General features: G+C 42.4%; 1 protein-coding gene across 9 annotated transcripts in view; it reads right to left on the reverse strand.

Moving 5' to 3' along the window:
- LOC131955304 (rho guanine nucleotide exchange factor 28) overlaps positions 1-20,475 on the reverse strand; it is a 111,183-nt gene that overhangs the window by 60,961 nt on the left and 29,747 nt on the right. For 7 of the 9 annotated variants that reach the window (XM_059319379.1, XM_059319376.1, XM_059319378.1 and 4 more), the window contains 3 exons: positions 12,864-12,997; positions 5,366-5,482; positions 1,264-1,572 (listed from right to left, as the gene is read on the reverse strand). In XM_059319379.1, the coding sequence (XP_059175362.1) occupies positions 1,264-1,572; positions 5,366-5,482; positions 12,864-12,997 (560 nt within the window). The other 2 variants (XM_059319382.1, XM_059319383.1) reach the window with 2 other exon arrangements.

A 20,475-nucleotide genomic window follows, 5' to 3' on the forward strand; every position in this document is an offset into this window, starting at 1 on the left:
ATCAATGGCTAAATATATCGATATAGGCCAGAAATTAACTTTAAACAGCAGTGTCTGAGAGCAAGATTTGCTATATAAACAGCAGCCATTTGTAAAATAGAGTGGCTTCCCCCTGAATCTGGCGCTAAAAGCTTATAAAAATAAAACTTAGACAAGATGGCTGCTATAGTAAATGAGCATGGTTGCATCTGTTGGACACATCGCTAGTCTTCATTTATTACGGAAAAGTTTTAATTCAATTGTTTAAAAACAGGTACATAAATGAATCAAGGAAACATTTTTGAATTTTTTAAAACATAAATCCTCCTCAAAATGTGAAATAATTATTAAAATTTAAGGAGTCACCTGTTTTTCACATTACAAATCGCGGGCGATTTTACGTACCCAAAACGATAGATTACCCTTAGTTATTATATGGGTATGAGAGTATGTGTGTTGTGGAATGATTTGGATTACTAAAAGCTGGTAACAAAGTACAAAAGGATGTGACGTTTGAGAGTATGTTCTGATTTCTAGGGGAAATGGTTTAGATCAGTCTTTGTCATGTTGGTAAAGCTACTGGCATTAGACTAAAATACTATAAGATAAAACTGAAAGTGCAATTCAATTATAGAATCAGAATAACTGTTGAATAACTAACCTAATCAAAAAGGTTAATGACCAATGTGGAACACAACAAGTGCACATTTCTCTGCAGCATGTGAAACAGGTGTAGGGTCAAGGCAACATTACAACAGGTGCTTTATATTTTCAAAACATCCTTTTATTAGCCCTATTTTTTTTAAAGCTAATTCATTAACTAAAGTTTAGAAAAACCATCATTGAATTTTTTTTTAAAAGAAGCAAATTACTTATGTAAAAGATCACACAAATGTGAATAAAACCTTTATTGAAACTTACAAATTGCTGATTTTATTGTCTTTTTATTATAGTTACAGTGAATGTTTGTTGTTTATTTCTATGTTTGTAATTGGAAAATTTAGACAATTTTATCTCAAAAGTTTCAGTATATTAAAAAATATTTAAAAATTGGGCAACTTGTTCAGTTAAATGGCTTCCAGACAAAGGATGTGCATACTTGGGTATTCAGACCACGGCTATTCAGATATAGGGTCTTCAGACAAATGGCCTCAACATAAATGGTCTTCAGACTAAAGGTATTTAGACAAAGGATTTAACAAATGGCCTTCAGACAAAGTGTCTACAGACAAATGGCCTTCATACGAAGGTTCCAGGTAGAGCCCATTAAACAGATGTACTTACCTAACACACTGTAAGAATTAGCAGTAGAAAATAAATCCTCAGCGCCAGAAATTTTTGCCTGTCTTGCCATCCTGCTATCCTCGGCTATAGCATCTCCATCTGAAGTCCCACCATCAACACTCTCATCAAAGCTTGCCGTCCCCCTGCTCCCCCTCCCGTCCTCACCACATACATCCGAGGCTGGGAGAGAGGACGTTCGAAGAAATGATTTGATGTCGTTGCTGTGAGATTTTTGAAGTTGGAAAATTCTTTCTAGGGCAAGGTCCAAGTCCTGATTCAAAGCCAGGTGGGGCATTGACCGAGATGTTCCTAGTAGAGAAACAACAACTAGTCAGTAAGTCATGAACCCACTCAGTGAGGTATGTGCTCAAGTCATGAATCTACTCAGTGAGGTATGTGCTCAAGTCATGAACCCACTCAGTGAGGTATGTGCTCAAGTCATGAACCCACTCAGTGAGGTATGTGCTCAAGCCATGAACCCACTCAGTGAGGTATGTGCTCAAGTCATGAACCCACTCAGTGAGGTATGTGCTCAAGTCATGAACCCACTCAGTGAGGTATGTGCTCAAGTCATGGACCCACTCAGTTAGGTATGTGCTCAAGTCATGAACCCACTAAGTGAGGTATGTGCTCAAGTCATGAACCCACTCAGTGAGGTATGTGCTCAAGTCATGAACCCACTCAGTGAGGTATGTGCTCAAGTCATGAACCCACTCAGTGAGGTATGTGCTCATGAACCCACTCAGTGAGGTATGTGCTCATGAACCCACTCAGTTAGGTATGTGCTCAAGTCATGAACCCACTCAGTGAGGTATGTGCTCCAGTCATGAACCCACTCAATGAGGTATGTGCTCAAGTCATGAACCCACTCAATGAGGTATGTGCTCAAGTCATGAACCCACTCAGTGAGGTATGTGCTCAAGTCATGAACCCACTCAGTGAGGTATGTGCTCAAGCCATGAACCCACTCAGTGAGGTATGTGCTCCAGTCATGAACCCACTCAGTGAGGTATGTGCTCAAGTCATGAACCCACTCAGTGAGGTATGTGCTCAAGTCATGAACCCACTCAGTGAGGTATGTGCTCAAGTCATGAACCCACTCAGTGAGGTATGTGCTCAAGTCATGAACCCACTCAGTGAGGTATGTGCTCCAGTCATGAACCCACTCAGTGAGGTATGTGCTCAAGTCATGAACCCACTCAGTGAGGTATGTGCTCAAGTCATGAACCCACTCAATGAGGTATGTGCTCAAGTCATGAACCCACTCAGTGAGGTATGTGCTCAAGTCATGAACCCACTCAGTGAGGTATGTGCTCAAGTCATGGACCCACTCAGTGAGGTATGTGCTCAAGTCATGAACCCACTCAGTGAGGTATGTGCTCAAGTCATGAACCCACTCAGTGAGGTATGTGCTCAAGTCATGAACCCACTCAGTGAGGTATGTGCTCAAGTCATGAACCCACTCAGTGAGGTATGTGCTCAAGTCATGAACCCACTCAGTGAGGTATGTGCTCAAGTCATGAACCCACTCAGTGAGGTATGTGCTCAAGTCATGAACCCACTCAGTGAGGTATGTGCTCAAGTCATGAACCCACTCAGTGAGGTATGTGCTCAAGTCATGAACCCACTCAGTGAGGTATGTGCTCATGAACCCACTCAGTGAGGTATGTGCTCATGAACCCACTCAGTGAGGTATGTGCTCAAGTCATGAACCCACTCAGTGAGGTATGTGCTCAAGTCATGAACCCACTCAGTGAGGTATATGCTCAAGTCATGAACCCACTCAGTGAGGTATGTGCTCAAGCCATGAACCCACTCAGTGAGGTATGTGCTCAAGCCATGAACCCACTCAGTGAGATATGTGCTCAAGTCATGAACCCACTCAGTGAGGTATGTGCTCAAGTCATGAACCCACTCAGTGAGGTATGTGCTCAAATCATGAACCCACTCAGTGAGGTATATGCTCAAGTCATGAACCCACTCAGTGAGGTATGTGCTCAAGTCATGAACCCACTCAGTGAGGTATGTGCTCATGAACCCACTCAGTGAGGTATGTGCTCAAGTCATGAACCCACTCAGTGAGGTATGTGCTCAAGTCATGAACCCACTCAGTGAGGTATGTGCTCATGAACCCACTCAGTGAGGTATGTGCTCAAGTCATGAACCCACTCACTGAGGTATGTGCTCAAGTCATGAACCCACTCAGTGAGGTATTTGCTCAAGTCATGAACCCATTCAGTGAGGTATGTGCTCAAGTCATGGACCCACTCAGTGAGGTATGGCTCAAGCCATGAACCCACTCAGTGAGATATGTGCTCAAGTCATGGACCCACTCAGTGAGGTATGTGCTCATGAACCCACTCACTGAGGTATGTGCTCATGAACCCACTCAGTGAGGTATGTGCTCAAGTCATGAACCCACTCACTGAGGTATGTGCTCAAGTCAAGAACCCACTCAGTGAGGTATTGCTCAAGTCATGAACCCATTCAGTGAGGTATGTGCTCAAGTCATGGACCCACTCAGTGAGGTATGGCTCAAGCCATGAACCCACTCAGTGAGATATGTGCTCAAGTCATGGACCCACTCAGTGAGGTATGTGCTCATGAACCCACTCACTGAGGTATGTGCTCATGAACCCACTCAGTGAGGTATGTGCTCATGAACCCACTCAGTGAGGTATGTGCTCATGAACCCACTGGTATGTGCTCAAGTCATGGACCCACTCAGTGAGGTATGTGCTCAAGTCAAGAACCCACTCAGTGAGGTATGTGCTCAAGTCATGAACCCACTCACTGAGGTATGTGCTCATGAACCCACTCAGTGAGGTATGTGCTCAAGTCATGAACCCACTCACTGAGGTATGTGCTCATGAACCCACTCAGTGAGGTATGTGCTCAAGTCATGAACCCACTCAGTGAGGTATGTGCTCAAGTCATGAACCCACTCAGTGAGGTATGTGCTCAAGCCATGAACCCACTCAGTGAGGTATGTGCTCATGAACCCACTCAGTGAGGTATGTGCTCATGAACCCACTCAGTGAGGTATGTGCTCAAGTCATGAACCCACTCAGTGAGGTATGTGCTCAAGTCATGAACCCACTCATTGAGGTATGTGCTCATGAACCCACTCAGTGAGGTATGTGCTCAAGTCATGAACCCACTCAGTGAGGTATGTGCTCATGAACCCACTCACTGAGGTATGTGCTCATGAACCCACTCAGTGAGGTATGTGCTCAAGTCATGAACCCACTCAGTGAGGTATGTGCTCAAGTCATGAACCCACAGTGAAATATATCAGACTATCCTCTACCCTCAGCATGCATTAAGTTTTTACTACATTTCCTACAGCTGTTCCTTTTATTTGTTTAAGCTAAAAAATGCTCACCCTTAAGTAGATATATTAAACATCAGTTTTTTATATTGTACAATGATAAAAGTAAAAAAAGGCCAAGAGATATTGGAATAATTATCATTTATACAAGTAAAAACAGATTTTCCAACACAGCAGTAATGCTACACCTGTTCACTGAAACAGGTTTATTGATTTTTGTGCCAAGGTAGGTTTATACTTTACTCAACTTTCTGCTAAGATAGGTTTATAGCTTTCACTTTCCTGCTAAAGTAGCTTTATAGTTATCTCAACTGACGGACATAGGTTTATGGCTAATTCACTTTTTTGTTGACAGGTATCTCGTGTTTGCTGAGGTAATACTCACCTGTTTGCTGAGGTAGGTTTATAGTTAACTCACCTGTTTGCTGAGGTAGGTTTATAGTTAACTCACCTGTTTGCTGAAGTAGGTTTATAGTTAACTCACCTGTTTGCTGAGGTAGGTTTATAGTGACCTGTTTACTGAGGTAGGTTTATAGTTAACTCACCTGTTTGCTGAGGTAGGTTTATAGTTAACTCACCTGTTTGCTGAGGTAGGTTTATAGTGACCTGTTTACTGAGGTAGGTTTATAGTTAACTCACCTGTTTGCTGAGGTAGGTTTATAGTTAACTCACCTGTTTGCTGAGGTAGGTTTATAGTTAACTCACCTGTTTGCTGAGGTAGGTTTATAGTTAACTCACCTGTTAACTGAGGTAGGTTTATAGTTAACTCACCTGTTTGCTGAGGTAGGTTTATACTCTTTGGCCAGTCAGAGTTGTATTGCCTGTGCTGTATAAGGCGCTGAGCTTTAATCATTTCCTCGGTTTCTTTAAGGAAGCTTATTTCATTTTCTGTGTATAAAAAAAACACAGTATAGAGAGGGCAACTGGCTTTCTCCTGGTGATTACAGCAACCAGGAAGCTGATTGGGTTTTACAATGCACACAGCCAACAGTGGAAGCTTTCTCTAACATCCTGGGGTCAGCTGGGGGTGCTTTGATCAGCTGGTCAAGATGCCAGATTCTATTGAAAGTAATGCCGGTACAGATCTAACTGACACACTTAATTAATACAATCAAGAGATAGATCTCATTTATTTCGCAGTTAATACATTCAATGTTTAATTTACCCCCCCCCCTTCCCACTTCTGTGCTTATTTTGATTGCATAAGTCTATTAAATTATGTAATTGTATTAAAGTTTTTTTAAATTGCTTCAATTGATCCTAATTGCTTATTTACACAAATCTAGAAAAAAAAAGTTTCTAATTACAGTTAAAAACAACAAAGTATCAATATACACCATAGCATATAGAATGATGCACTGAGTTTAAGTTCTCAAGAGGGTTACATACAGATGCTTAAGGTATATGATAGCATTAAAGGTTTCTCTTTAAGTCTTCACATGCCTGCACCAAATGACATGTACAAGTATAATATGACATCACATGTCTGCACCACATGACATGTACAAGTATAATATGACATCAAGTGCTATCACCAGTTGGCATGTACAAGTATAATCTGTCATTACATGCCTGCACCAAATGACAAGTATACATATAATATGTCATTACATATCTGCCCTAAATGACAAGTAAAAGTATAATCTGTCATTACATGTCTGCACCAAATGACGTGTACAAGTATAATCTTTTTTTTTTCATCTTTGTACCAAATGACATGTACACATATAATCTGTCATCACATGCCTGCACCAAATGACATGTACAAATATAATATGTCATCACAGGCCTGCACCAAATGACATCTACAAGTATAATCTGTTTTTTTTTACTTTGTACCAAATGACATGTACACATATAATCTGTCATCACATGCCTGCACCAAATGACATGTACACATATCTGTCATTACATGCCTGCACCAAATGACATGTACACATATCTGTCATTACATGCCTGCACCAAATGACATGTACACATATAATCTGTCATCACATGCCTGCACCAAATGACATGTACACATATCTGTCATTACATGCCTGCACCAAATGACATGTACACATATCTGTCATTACATGCCTGCACCAAATGACAAGTACGAGTATAATCTGTCATTACATGTCTGCACCAAATGACATGTACACATATAATCTGTCATCACGTGCCAGCACCAAATGACATGTACACATATAACCTGTCGTCACGTGCCAGCACCAAATGACATGTACACATATCTGTCATTACATGCCTGCACCAAATGACATGTACACATATAATCTGTCGTCACGTGCCAGCACCAAATGACATGTACACATATCTGTCATCACGTGCCAGCACCAAATGACATGTACACATATCTGTCATCACATGCCTGCACCAAATGACATGTAATAATCCCATCTCAATAGGGCAAGCTGTAGGTCAAGGTCAGTAGCTAAGTTAACCCCCCCCCCCCCCCACCCCTTATGGTAGTTGTGCTGTTTGCTGGTCAGTGAGGAGGTCAATAACCGTTCTAATAGTTAGACTCAGCAGCCATAGCTCACAGCGGAGACGGTGAAAGCTCAATAACAAGGTTACACGAATCCTTGAGGAAAAACACACCAGTTTCATTACAAGCAAGCCATGAAGAAAACTCCAAGGCAAGCCAACTTTCTCAGATCTGTAATCGATCCTACTACTGGGTTCAATACCTTTCATTATTAAAGGGAACGCTTTGATCCGATCCCAAACAAAACACTTGGAAGATTAGAAGAGAAAACACATTTCAATGTCCAACTGGGAGCAGGTGTCTGGCAGGACCCGATTGGATCAGGCACAGGACCCAAGTGCATTAGGCACAAGATAGTGTCTTGTAGGACCCAAGTGCATTAGGCACAAGACAGTGTCTTGTAGGACCCAAGTTCATTAGGCACAAGACAGTGTCTTGTAGGACCCAAGTTCATTAGGCACAAGACAGTGTCTTGTAGGACCCAAGTTCATTAGGCACAAGACAGTGTCTTGTAGGACCCAAGTGCATTAGGCACAAGACAGTGCCTTGTAGGACCCAAGTTCATTAGGCACAAGACAGTGTCTTGTAGGACCCAAGTTTATTAGGCACAAGACAGTGTCTTGTAGGACCCAAGTTCATTAGGCACAAGACAGTGTCTTGTAGGACCCAAGTTCATTAGGCACAAGACAGTGCCTTGTAGGACCCAAGTTCATTAGGCACAAGACAGTGTCTTGTAGGACCCAAGTGCATTAGGCACAAGTCAGTGCCTTGTAGGACCCAAGTTCATTAGGCACAACACAGTGTCTTGTAGGACCCAAGTTCATTAGGCACAAGACAGTGTCTTGTAGGACCCAAGTTCATTAGGCACAAGACAGTGTCTTGTAGGACCCAAGTTCATTAGGCACAAGATAGTGTCTTGTAGGACCCAAGTTCATTAGGCACAAGACAGTGCCTTGTAGGACCCAAGTTCATTAGGCACAAGACAGTGTCTTGTAGGACCCAAGTGCATTAGGCACAAGACAGTGCCTTGTAGGACCCAAGTTCATTAGGCACAAGACAGAGCCTTGTAGGACCCAAGTTCATTAGGCACAAGACAGTGCCTTGTAGGACCCAAGTGCATTAGGCACAAGACAGTGCCTTGTAGGACCCAAGTGCATTAGGCACAAGACAGTGTCCTTGGATTCTGCCGAAGCAAAGAATTACGGAATAGGGTATGTGGGGGGGGGGGGAGGGGTTCAATCATCGCTGCGGGTGAGGGGCGGAATCACTCATCTTGATTAAACAGAAAGCAGTGAAATATCAACAAACACAAGCCTGAGAGGCTGGATGAGACCTAATCAAGGCCCATCTTGAGACGAAAATAACACGAATGTTACATTTCAGCGGCCGCGTCAACAAACGCCGCGGTACACGACAGACCGTCAGCCCCGTCCAAACTTCAACTTCTGCTAGAGGAAATCTGTGTCAACCTTCCGGGGGTCGGGGAAATAGTTGGAGACCCTCGCCCTCGACCACGGGGAAATAGTTGGAAGCACATCGGCCACAAAATATTGACTTAACGCGGGCGAAACGCGATGGTTGACCAAGTAAACTGATCAGACCAGTTGTAACCCAAGTCAAACTATCACCTGCAAACAACTTTCTAAACACTGGTTACGTGACTGCTAGCTCGAGCTTATGGTAGAAATAATGCTACCTTTTCATTTGTGCATTTCTATAGCATTAATGGTCTCCATATATTTTTAATGTGTGCAGAATGACGCAATATAGCCTACATAACTCTAGCGCTTCACACACTGTTGTAGTAACGATAGCCTTTACACTTCATACACACTGATGGAGTGAAGATGACTTTTACATTCCGTACACGCTAAAACAGTAAAGATGACTTTTACATTCCGTACACGCTAATACACTAAAGGTGACTTTTACATTCCGTACACGCTAAAACAGTAAAGATGACTTTTACACTCCGTACACGCTAATACACTAAAGATGACTTTTACATTCCGTACACGCTAATTCAGTGTACGTGGATGCACCAGCCTTAAACTGTGACTTAGGTACCGAGTCGGCGCTGACTGGCAGTCCGCTGCATGAAGATAAATGAGCGCCCTGAGTGTCATTTATTTGGATTTAACCTCTCTACCTTGTCACCCACAGAACGTGTTCCCTGCACTAGCCAGCACTTCACATTGATCGGAAGTCCAAATGATGAGTAATTAGCTGGGGTTTAAGCCTACATTTAGCGTACATGCGGGACATTCCCTTAGCGTTACTCTCTCGTTTAGCCCAACTCGGCGGGACAATTGTCCTATGTAGATCACTATAATTTACTGGGCCGTTCGGGTCCCACTGGACTGCTCAATAATATACAAGCTGTAGTGTACACGGCTCCCTGCCATACAAACTGTACGGCTCCCTGATATACAAGCGGTACACGGCTCCCTACCATACAAGCTGTACACGGCTCCCTGCCATACAAGCTGTACACGGCTCCCTGCCATACAAACTGTACTGCTCCATGCCATACAAACTGCACGGCTCCCTGATATACAAGCTGTACACGGCTCCATGCCATACAAACTGTACGGCTCTCTACCATACTAACTGTACTGCTCTCTGCCATACAAACTGTACGGCTCTCTACCATACTAACTGTACTGCTCTCTGCCATACAAACTGTACGGTTCTCTGCCATACAAACTGTACGGCTCTCTGCCATACAAACTGTACGGCTCCCTACCATACAAACTATACTGCTCCCTACCATACAAACTATACTGCCCCCTATCATACAAACTGTACTGCTTCTAAAAATCATCAGCAAATCTAAAACTCGTAAGCTGTTGAAAACAAACGGGCACTGGTCGAACAACTCCCACACTTTAGACACACACGTTGGTCGAACAACTCCCACACTTTAGACACACACGTTGGTCGAACAACTCCCACACTTTAGACACACACGTTGGTCGAACAACTCCCACACCTTAGACACACACGTTGGTCGAACAACTCCCACACTTTAGACACACACGTTGGTCGAACAACTCCCACACCTTAGACACACACGTTGGTCGAACAACTCCCACACTTTAGACACACACGTTGGTCTAACAACTCCCACACCTTAGACACACACGTTGGTCGAACAACTCCCACACTTTAGACACACACGTTGGTCGAACAACTCACACACCTTAGACACACACGTTGGTCGAACAACTCCCACACTTTAGACACACACGTTGGTCGAACAACTCCCACACCTTAGACACACACGTTGGTCGAGCAACTCCCACACTTTAGACACACACGTTGGTCGAACAACTCCCACACCTTAGACACACACGTTGGTCGAGCAACTCCCACACTTTAGACACACACGTTGGTCGAACAACCCCCACACTTTAGACACACACGTTGGTCGAACAACTCTCACACTTTAGACACACACGCTGGTCGAACAACCCCCACACTTTAGACACACACGTTGGTCGAGCAACTCCCACACTTTAGACACACACGTTGGTCGAACAACTCCCACACTTTAGACACACACGTTGGTCGAACAACTCCCACACTTTAGACACACACGTTGGTCGAGCAACTCCCACACTTTAGACACACACGTTGGTCGATCAACTCCCACACTTTAGACACACACGTTGGTCGAACAACCCCCACACTTTAGACACACACGTTGGTCGAGCAACTCCCACACTTTAGACACACACGTTGGTCGAACAACTCCCACACTTTAGACACACACGTTGGTCGAACAACTCCCACACTTTAGACACACACGTTGGTCTAACAACTCCCACACCTTAGACACACACGTTGGTCGAACAACTCCCACACTTTAGACACACACGTTGGTCTAACAACTCCCACACTTTAGACACACACGTTGGTCTAACAACTCCCACACTTTAGACACACACGTTGGTCTAACAACTCCCACACCTTAGACACACACGTTGGTCGAGCAACTCCCACACTTTAGACACACACGTTGGTCTAACAACTCCCACACTTTAGACACACACGTTGGTCTAACAACTCCCACACTTTAGACACACACGTTGGTCTAACAACTCCCACACTTTAGACACACACGTTGGTCGAACAACTCCCACACCTTAGACACACACGTTGGTCGAGCAACTCCCACACTTTAGACACACACGTTGGTCGAACAACTCCCACACTTTAGACACACACGTTGGTCGAACAACTCCCACACTTTAGACACACACGTTGGTCTAACAACTCCCACACCTTAGACACACACGTTGGTCGAACAACTCCCACACTTTAGACACACACGTTGGTCTAACAAATCCCACACTTTAGACACACACGTTGGTCGAACAACTCCCACACTTTAGACACACACGTTGGTCGAACAACTCCCACACTTTAGACACACACGTTGGTCTAACAACTCCCACACTTTAGACACACACGTTGGTCGAACAACTCCCACACTTTAGACACGCACGTTGGTCTAACAACTCCCACACTTTAGACACACACGTTGGTCTAACAACTCCCACACCTTAGACACACACGTTGGTCGAGCAACTCCCACACTTTAGACACACACGTTGGTCGAACAACTCCCACAATTTAGACACACACGTTGGTCTAACAACTCCCACACCTTAGACACACACGTTGGTCGAGCAACTCCCACACTTTAGACACACACGTTGGTCGAACAACTCCCACACCTTAGACACACACGTTGGTCGAACAACTCCCACACTTTAGACACACACGTTGGTCGAACAACTCCCACACTTTAGACACACACGTTGGTCGATCAACTCCCACACTTTAGACACACACGTTGGTCGAACAACTCCCACACCTTAGACACACACGTTGGTCGAGCAACTCCCACACTTTAGACACACACGTTGGTCGAACAACTCCCACACTTTAGACACACACGTTGGTCTAACAACTCCCACACTTTAGACACACACGTTGGTCGAGCAACTCCCACACTTTAGACACACACGTTGGTCGAACAACTCCCACACTTTAGACACACACGTTGGTCGAACAACTCCCACACTTTAGACACACACGTTGGTCTAACAACTCCCACACCTTAGACACACACGTTGGTCGAACAACTCCCACACTTTAGACACACACGTTGGTCGAACAACTCCCACACTTTAGACACACACGCTGGCGATGTGAGACGGACATTTACCGCTGTGTTTTAACGTGAGCAAACAGCACTAATTAGCCTGGTAATCATATTGGCTTGTCCATCACACGGGCTAATGAAACAATGGACGCGCCATGGCAGTGTCTATATTCTAAACGTGGCGCCACAAAAAGCCTGCTTAAAAACCTCATGGAAATACCAAAGGTCACGCCAGCTACGGCAGAACACTGGAAACTAATGCACCACAACACAACTAATGCACCACCAATTGATCGAGAATGGTTTCATTAAAATAGATTAACAGATAAGAACGTTTTATTCATATCAATAAAGGACTTGCATTTAGGAAGATTACTTTTAAAATGCAGCACTACTAAAGCAATGAGCTAGTTTAGTTTGGGTTTGTTGTTTTTTTAGTTGTTTTTTTTTTAATTTAATTCTATTTATTTTGTTCTTGTTGTTTATATTTTTTTATTTTTTTTTTGGGAGGGGAGGGGGAGACATTAATAACAGGGATGTCTAGCAAAATATCACAAAATAACAACGAGGTGTCTAGCAATTGTGGGGGGGGGGGGGGGAGTACTTACCAACAGTCCGGTCTAAACTAGGAGCATCTAGAAATGACGTCAGCGACGTTGTGCCATTACCATAGCTACGAAGAATAGCATTGTCCATCTCCACTACGTCTTGTTCCGTTGTGACCATGCCGTGAATATTGTACCTGGGAACATACAAACATACAGCCAGCGTAAGATATGTGCCAGGCATCTCACACACACAAAGGTTAGAAAATAAATCCCACATTTACAAGTATCCACAACAACTTGCTGAAAATCGTCCTGCAATCTGAACATTAATTCTTTACCACTGTCGTAGTCTTATATTTATGAACCTGACCTGCGTTGAACCCAATGAAACCCATTACATTAGTTTCTCGTCATCCGCCCCTCTTCATGTGCACAAACTGCGGCGTGGATTTGATCAGTCTCTAGCTACCCGAAACTTAAAAATTGAAATATCTTCTGAATTTCAAAGCTAATGAAGTGCGAGAAATTGGAAGAACAGTTGCGAAAGGTTTGTTCCATCCACATGGTGACATTCTCTGACTATCGAGACAGGTTAATGAAAAATCAATAGGGAAATGTTAAAGGCTGAGGGCATGTACGCCGACCCAGATGGTTAACTGAGCGAGTGGGGCGGGTGTACTGTAAGCCAGGGGGTGGCACCGTACAGTACTAAGGGAGGGGGAGGGTTATACAGTGGTTATAGTAGGGGGTGGTAGACCTAGACGGTGGTTGTAGTAGGGGGTGGTAGACCTAGACAGTGGTTGTAGTAAAGGGTTGTAGACCTAGACAGTGGTTGTAGTAAAGGGTGGTAGACCTAGACTGTGGTTGTAGCGGGGGGGGGGGGGGGGAGGAGGACATTAAGTAACTAGGAATTTAGTAACTGATCACAGAGTGGGAGAGTTCGAAAACATATATTATATATATATATATATATATATATATATATATATATATATATATATATATATATATATATAAAATATAGGCACTGTATATAAGCCCGTGTATCCTGTTTATAAGAATGAACTGACACAAACGTGTTGTGATATTTAATTTCTACCAGAATGTTGTCAATACAGATATCAACAAGTGTGTCCCAGTATAAGCTTTAGTGAAAACATCCTCAATCCAGATTTAACACAACACTTAAAACAATTTTGTTTAAACACAACGCAGAGTATTGATCTATCCTTGTATAAATGTTCAGATACAGATACACCAAAATATTCAATGATTTACTTGAACTACAATATACAAATACAATGTGTATTTATACTAGATACAATTTATAAACAGAAAATGTATTACTTACACCCCGTTTACAGTTGTGACATGTATACTATAGGCTTACAAGTTGTAAACAAAACTCACAGTAAGTAGACCTATACATTTTCCATGGTGAAAATGTTTCCCTATAACTATAACATTAACTTGTTGCGAGTTGTTTTTTTCCTAGACATGTATGGTATACTTGTCGAGAGTGTAAACGCGATGTTAAACGTTATCTACTACGATAAAGTTTATTATTACCTATATAAAATCAACACATTTCTTAACTTGTGACACTTAACAAATAATTGCAAAAAAAATATTTAAAATACATAATAACATCCAAATAAAAACTGTAGGCCTACTTACAAATATTTTCATAAGTCTCACTGTTTAGGAATAACAGAATACATAACTTCCCATACTGTCCCAGCCTTAGAGACTATTTTAAACCTTCACAATAAATAACGATAAATAACTTCCCATATTAGCCCAGCCTCGACTTCTCAACCAACCGTAGCTGCCTGCGTTCGGTTTGAAAAGGAGCATGACGTCATCGATTGCCACTCGTGTGACCTAACAAACTCCTCTAAAATTAGAAGTCTAATCACATGACCTCAGATTGATCTCCCGTGACTGCATGCATGTGTCCACGTATCGACGAGTGAGCCGTGTGGCAATCAGCAGGACCTCGACACGAGGGTATGTAACACTGAGGGGGGGGGGGGGGGGAGTTGTTCAATCAGCTGGCACCTGATCAATTTAAGGTGGGGGCGGTGGGACGGTCGCTGACGTCAAATTGCCTCCATGATTGGGGAAGAAGGGGAAGGACTCGTGGATTTAAAAAAATAAATCTCTGGTAATGTAATTGGTCGAATTCTCAAGGGGTAACGTGGCTCCAGACAAATACTCGCGAGGGGAAGTTACCTAATGGATGGAACAACTTTCTTAAGCTTGTGACTGGCATGCCCACATCCACATCAAGTACTCGATGATGATCAAAGTACGCAATACTCAGCATTACAGTTGGTGTACGTACTCTAGGTTTCATGGTCATGTCAAGTCTCCATAGCCGTGCAAGTACTCGATGATGATCAAAGTACGCAATACTCAGCATTACAGTTCGTGTACGTACTCTAGGTTTCATGGTCGTGTCAAGTCTCCATAGCCGTGCAAGTACTCGATGATGATCAAAGTACCCAATACTCAGCATTACAGTTGGTGTACGTACTCTAGGTTTCATGGTCGTGTCAAGTCTCCATAGGCGTGAAAATTGTACATAAATAGTTTAAAGTTGATGTAAATATCAAGTATCCAAGTTCATATCAAGTATCCATGTGCATATCAAGGATCCATGTGCATGTCAAGAATCCTTGTTCATATCAAATATCCATGTTCATTTCACCCCTGCTAACTAGCTGCACCATTAAGGTGCTAGTTATATCAATGCTTAAAGGGCAACAGCACTAGCCGTAAAGAAGAAACATTGATGAATTTAAGGCAGGAAGTTTTCTTTATTAAAATGTAATGCATGTCTTAATACATCCTTTATGCAGGAAGTTTTTTTTATTAGAATGTAATGCATGCCCTAATACATCCTTTATGGCAGGAAGTTTTCTTTATTACAATGTAATGCATGTCTTAATACATCCTTTATGGCAGGAAGTTTTCTTTATTACAATGTAATGCATGTCTTAATACATCCTTTATGGCAGGAAGTTTTCTTTATTAGAATGTAATGCATGCATTAATACATCCTTTATGGCAGGAAGTTTTCTTTATTAAAATGTAATGCATGTCTTAATACATCTTTTATGGCAGGAAGTTTTCTTTATTAAAATGTAATGCATGTCTTAATACATCCTCTATGCAAGCAAGTTTTCTTTATTAAAATGCAATGCATGTCTTAATACATCCTCTATGCAAACACTCACGCGCACATAATCAGAACGAGCGATGTTCATAAAAATATGACAGAAAAAAAACTTGAATCGATTCTTAATGCGCAATTGCACGGAGTAATCATTTTAATTAATTTAATATTTCACAAAGTGCAAAAACCAACTGTTCGCTAAAACAGCTAGGCTGATATTTTTTTAATAACCCGACTAATTGTGGTGGTTACAATATGTATCTGGGATAAGCAAAAGTTGAATTGTGTTGGTTACAATGTGACGATGTACATGAGATAACGAACAAAATGTGCATTTAAAAGTTAAAACCAATTTAATGAGCTTACTCTAATCGTGAGTTTAATTACTCTATTAGTTATCACAGGTGAAAGTTGAGGTAGCTAATGACGACACAAAGTGGGTGGGTATGGAGCAACGGAACAAGGGGGGGGGGGTGGCTACGACGACGACACATTTAGCCGGGAGGGGGGGGGGGACAGGTCAATACCTCGGGTTTTTTATCCACCTCTTCCAGGCTTGTTTCTTCCAGATGTGTTTGTTGTCGTGTTTGTTGCCGTGTTTGTTGCCATGTGTGCTGCCAGCCCGACCACGCCTCCTCCACAGAACAAGCACCACAAGGAAGGCTGTAGCCAGGACAAGCAGCAGTAGCAGCAGGGTAGCCACTGCTACACAGGCAGGGCTTAGTAGCACATCACAGCACAGGGTAGCCACTGCTACACAGGCAGGGCTTAGTAGCACATCACAGCACAGGGTAGCCACTGCTACACAGGCAGGGCTTAGTAGCACATCACAGCACAGGGTAGCCACGGCCACACAGGCAGGGTTTAGTAGCACATCACAGCACAGGGTAGCCACGGCCACACAGGCAGGGTTTAGTAGCACATCACAGCACAGGGTAGCCACGGCCACACAGGCAGGGTTTAGTAGCACATCACAGCACAGGGTAGCCACTGCTACACAGGCAGGGTTTAGTAGCACATCACAGCACAGGGTAGCCACGGCCACACAGGCAGGGCTTAGTAGCACATCACAGCACAGGGTAGCCACTGCTACACAGGCAGGGTTTAGTAGCACATCACAGCAGAGGGTAGCCACTGCTACACAGGCAGGGCTTAGAAGCACATCACAACACAGGGTAGCTACTGCTACACAGGCAGGGCGTAGCAGCTTTTTGCTGTTCAGATTGATGACAGCACCGGCTCCATTATGTACAGTCTAATCATGTTCATTAAATTCATGTTCATTTACTGTCGCTGGTTGTTTTGTTTTTTTTAAGTTTCAAAAGTGAAATAAGTGTGGCTCAAATCACCTCGATACACATTAAAAAAACGCATAAAACCAACTTACTCACTAAAACACATTAGACTCAAATCATACGCTTATGCAACTAGACCTGTATTCACGGAACAAGACATTGATTATAACGCACTCAAATACACAGGGGAAAAGGTATAACGCTTAAACCGCCTTGGGATAAGGGATTAAGCTTAATTTACCTATATACACTTGAAATCCACCAAAAAACAACTTTGAAAAAAGCCTTAAAGCTCAAGCCACCAAAAGAAAAAAGACCAACTCACCTCAACACAACACAGCAGACGTCATGTTACAATTTCAATCCACCACACGATCACTCGGCCCACCAACAACAACCCCCCAAAAAATGACAACATCACATTAATCAAACCAAAGTATGAAATGTAGGTCAACCGTCAAACGCCCTGACACTCACATGTTAGTTTGATCAAGAAAATAGTCCTGTTATTCCATCCGCTGATAGCCCGACCATTGTAGTGTAAGAGTACACTCGCGTCCACCTACCCAGAGTGCACTGGGGCCTGCAACAGGAAGACACGTAACGTGGAGAAGAAAGAAGGGAAAAAACCCTAGCCCGCCAGGCGTGACAAACCAATACACGAAATACTGGCGGCACGGCCCGTCTATTTTAAACGCGGCCTATATTTAATTAAGGGCTTTCTTCTCCCCAAAAACGTACACGGCGCCAAATGAAATAACTTGTCTATTAATATCATGACCGAAATAGTTTCTTTTCTGCGCTGCCTAAATAGGAGAATTGATTTTTACAAGGCTCGGCCCTGCTGGGATGTGCAAGTAGCCTTAGTGGTTGATCCTATTGTGACAGGGAAGGTGATGAAAGGGACGGACGCGATATGTTGCAAGGCGTGATGCAGGATTTTGTTGCACATAAACTTGGGGTTCTTGGTGAACAGGGGCGTGGGGCGGGCGTGGGGCATGCGATACCACAATGTGTTTAGCAACACGGGTCTGTCAGAAGTGCCTTAATTATATGACTACCACTTTGTCGATCAGAAATACCTTGATTATATGACTACCTATTTGTCAATCAGAAATACCTTGATTTTCTGACCACCAATTTATCATCAAGTCAAACTTACGTAACTTTTAACTTTTAAGAAAAATGTTGGTGCAAGATTTTTTTTTTAATTATTTTAACCAACAGTATTGTGTACGGTGCGGTATGTCGCTAAAAAGTTCAGACATGGTTTTGCTTCATCGTGGGATACAAAGATAAAGCTGCACATTTTTATTGCTTTTCTATTGAGATAACCACCGTTTTGATACGTCAAACTTTGAGATAACCACCGTTTTGATACGTCAAAATTTGAGATAACCACCTTTTTGATGCGTCAAACTTTGAGATAACCACCTTTTTGATACGTCAAACTTTGAGATAACCACCGTTTTGATAGTCAAACTTTAAGATAACCACCTTTTTGATACGTCAAACTTTGAGATAACCACCGTTTTGATACGTCAAAATTTGAGATAACCACCTTTTTGATGCGTCAAACTTTGAGATAACCACCTTTTTGATACGTCAAACTTTGAGATAACCACCGTTTTGATAGTCAAACTTTAAGATAACCACCTTTTTGATACGTCAAACTTTGAGATAACCACCGTTTTGATAGTCAAACTTTAAGATAACCACCTTTTTGATACGTCAAACTTTGAGATAACTACCGTTTTGATACGTCAAACTTTGAGATAACCACCGTTTTCATACGTCAAACTTTGAGATAACCACCTTTTTGATACATCAAACTTTGGAATCTAATGTCATTTTAAAACTAATTAATATGCATGGTCCGCTTGAATATAAAAAAAATTGGCTAATTTAAATATCTTTCTTTGAAAACAAGATCATTGGCACAATCAATTAATGCATTGTTTAACATAAGACCTCGCGAATCTCTTAATTATATTTTTTTTTAAATCAAGAAGATATTTTTTTGCAACTGTTTGATGTTAGATACTTTAACAGAAAGGAATGTTACAATCGCCAAGAGAATTGCTTTAATGAAATTGTAGCGCTTTCAAGATATTAAACAGAAGGAAATAATTCAAACGAAATACATCGACATTTTGAAAGATACGGAGTCCTCCAAGAGATAGCGATTTAAACCCGTCACTTTGAATTAAGTAAACAAAGTATGTTTAGTTTATGTTATAGAGTAAAACTGTTTATTGTATTAATCTTGTTGGGAATTACGATAAGGGTAACTTACATGGGGCGCGTTATTGACTAGGTTAGTTCAACTTACTAGAGAAGTTTGTTAATGTTGGAAATAGATAGTTTTAATTGTAGAGATAAAAAACAAGGGTGAGGTCGTTTTACATAATAAATAAGTTGGGCCTGGTCCATACGAATATTTACACTATACACTGGTGATGTCGCATTAAGATCTCTGACGACGGGAGAATATGATGCCAGCTCTAGATTGTGTATATAAACATTGAGCGCTACATTATGTAGAAACCCATTTGAGTCAAACTAGCCCCAGATACAGATCAGCGACCGACTGATTCATGTCATGTAGAGGTCCACCAAGGAAGTCATTACCCCAACTGTCCACCACCCGACCACCCCCACTCGTTCAATCTTCCATTAGCTAGACCGCTCCAACATACAACCATATTTCTTACATTAGCTAGACCGCTCCAACATACAGCCGTATTTCTTCCATTAGCTAGAACGCTCCAACATACAGCCGTATTTCTTCCATTAGCTAGACCGCTCCAACATACAGCCGTATTTCTTCCATTAGCTAGACCGCTCCAACATACAACCATATTTCTTACATTAGCTAGACCGTTCCAACATACAGCCGTATTTCTTCCATTAGCTAGACCGCTCCAACATACAGCCGTATTTCTTCCATTAGCTAGACCGCTCCAACATACAACCATATTTCTTCCATTAGCTAGACCGCTCCAACATACAACCATATTTCTTACATTAGCTAGACCGTTCCAACATACAGCCGTATTTCTTCCATTAGCTAGACCGCTCCAACATACAACCATATTTCTTACATTAGCTAGACCGCTCCAACATACAGCCGTATTTCTTCCATTAGCTAGACCGCTCCAACATACAGCCGTATTTCTTCCATTAGCTAGACCGC

The sequence above is a fragment of the Physella acuta genome, unplaced genomic scaffold (assembly GCF_028476545.2).
Source record: "Physella acuta isolate Inbredline_101_S28 unplaced genomic scaffold, ASM2847654v3 ptg001063l, whole genome shotgun sequence".
Lineage (NCBI taxonomy): Eukaryota > Metazoa > Mollusca > Gastropoda > Physidae > Physella > Physella acuta.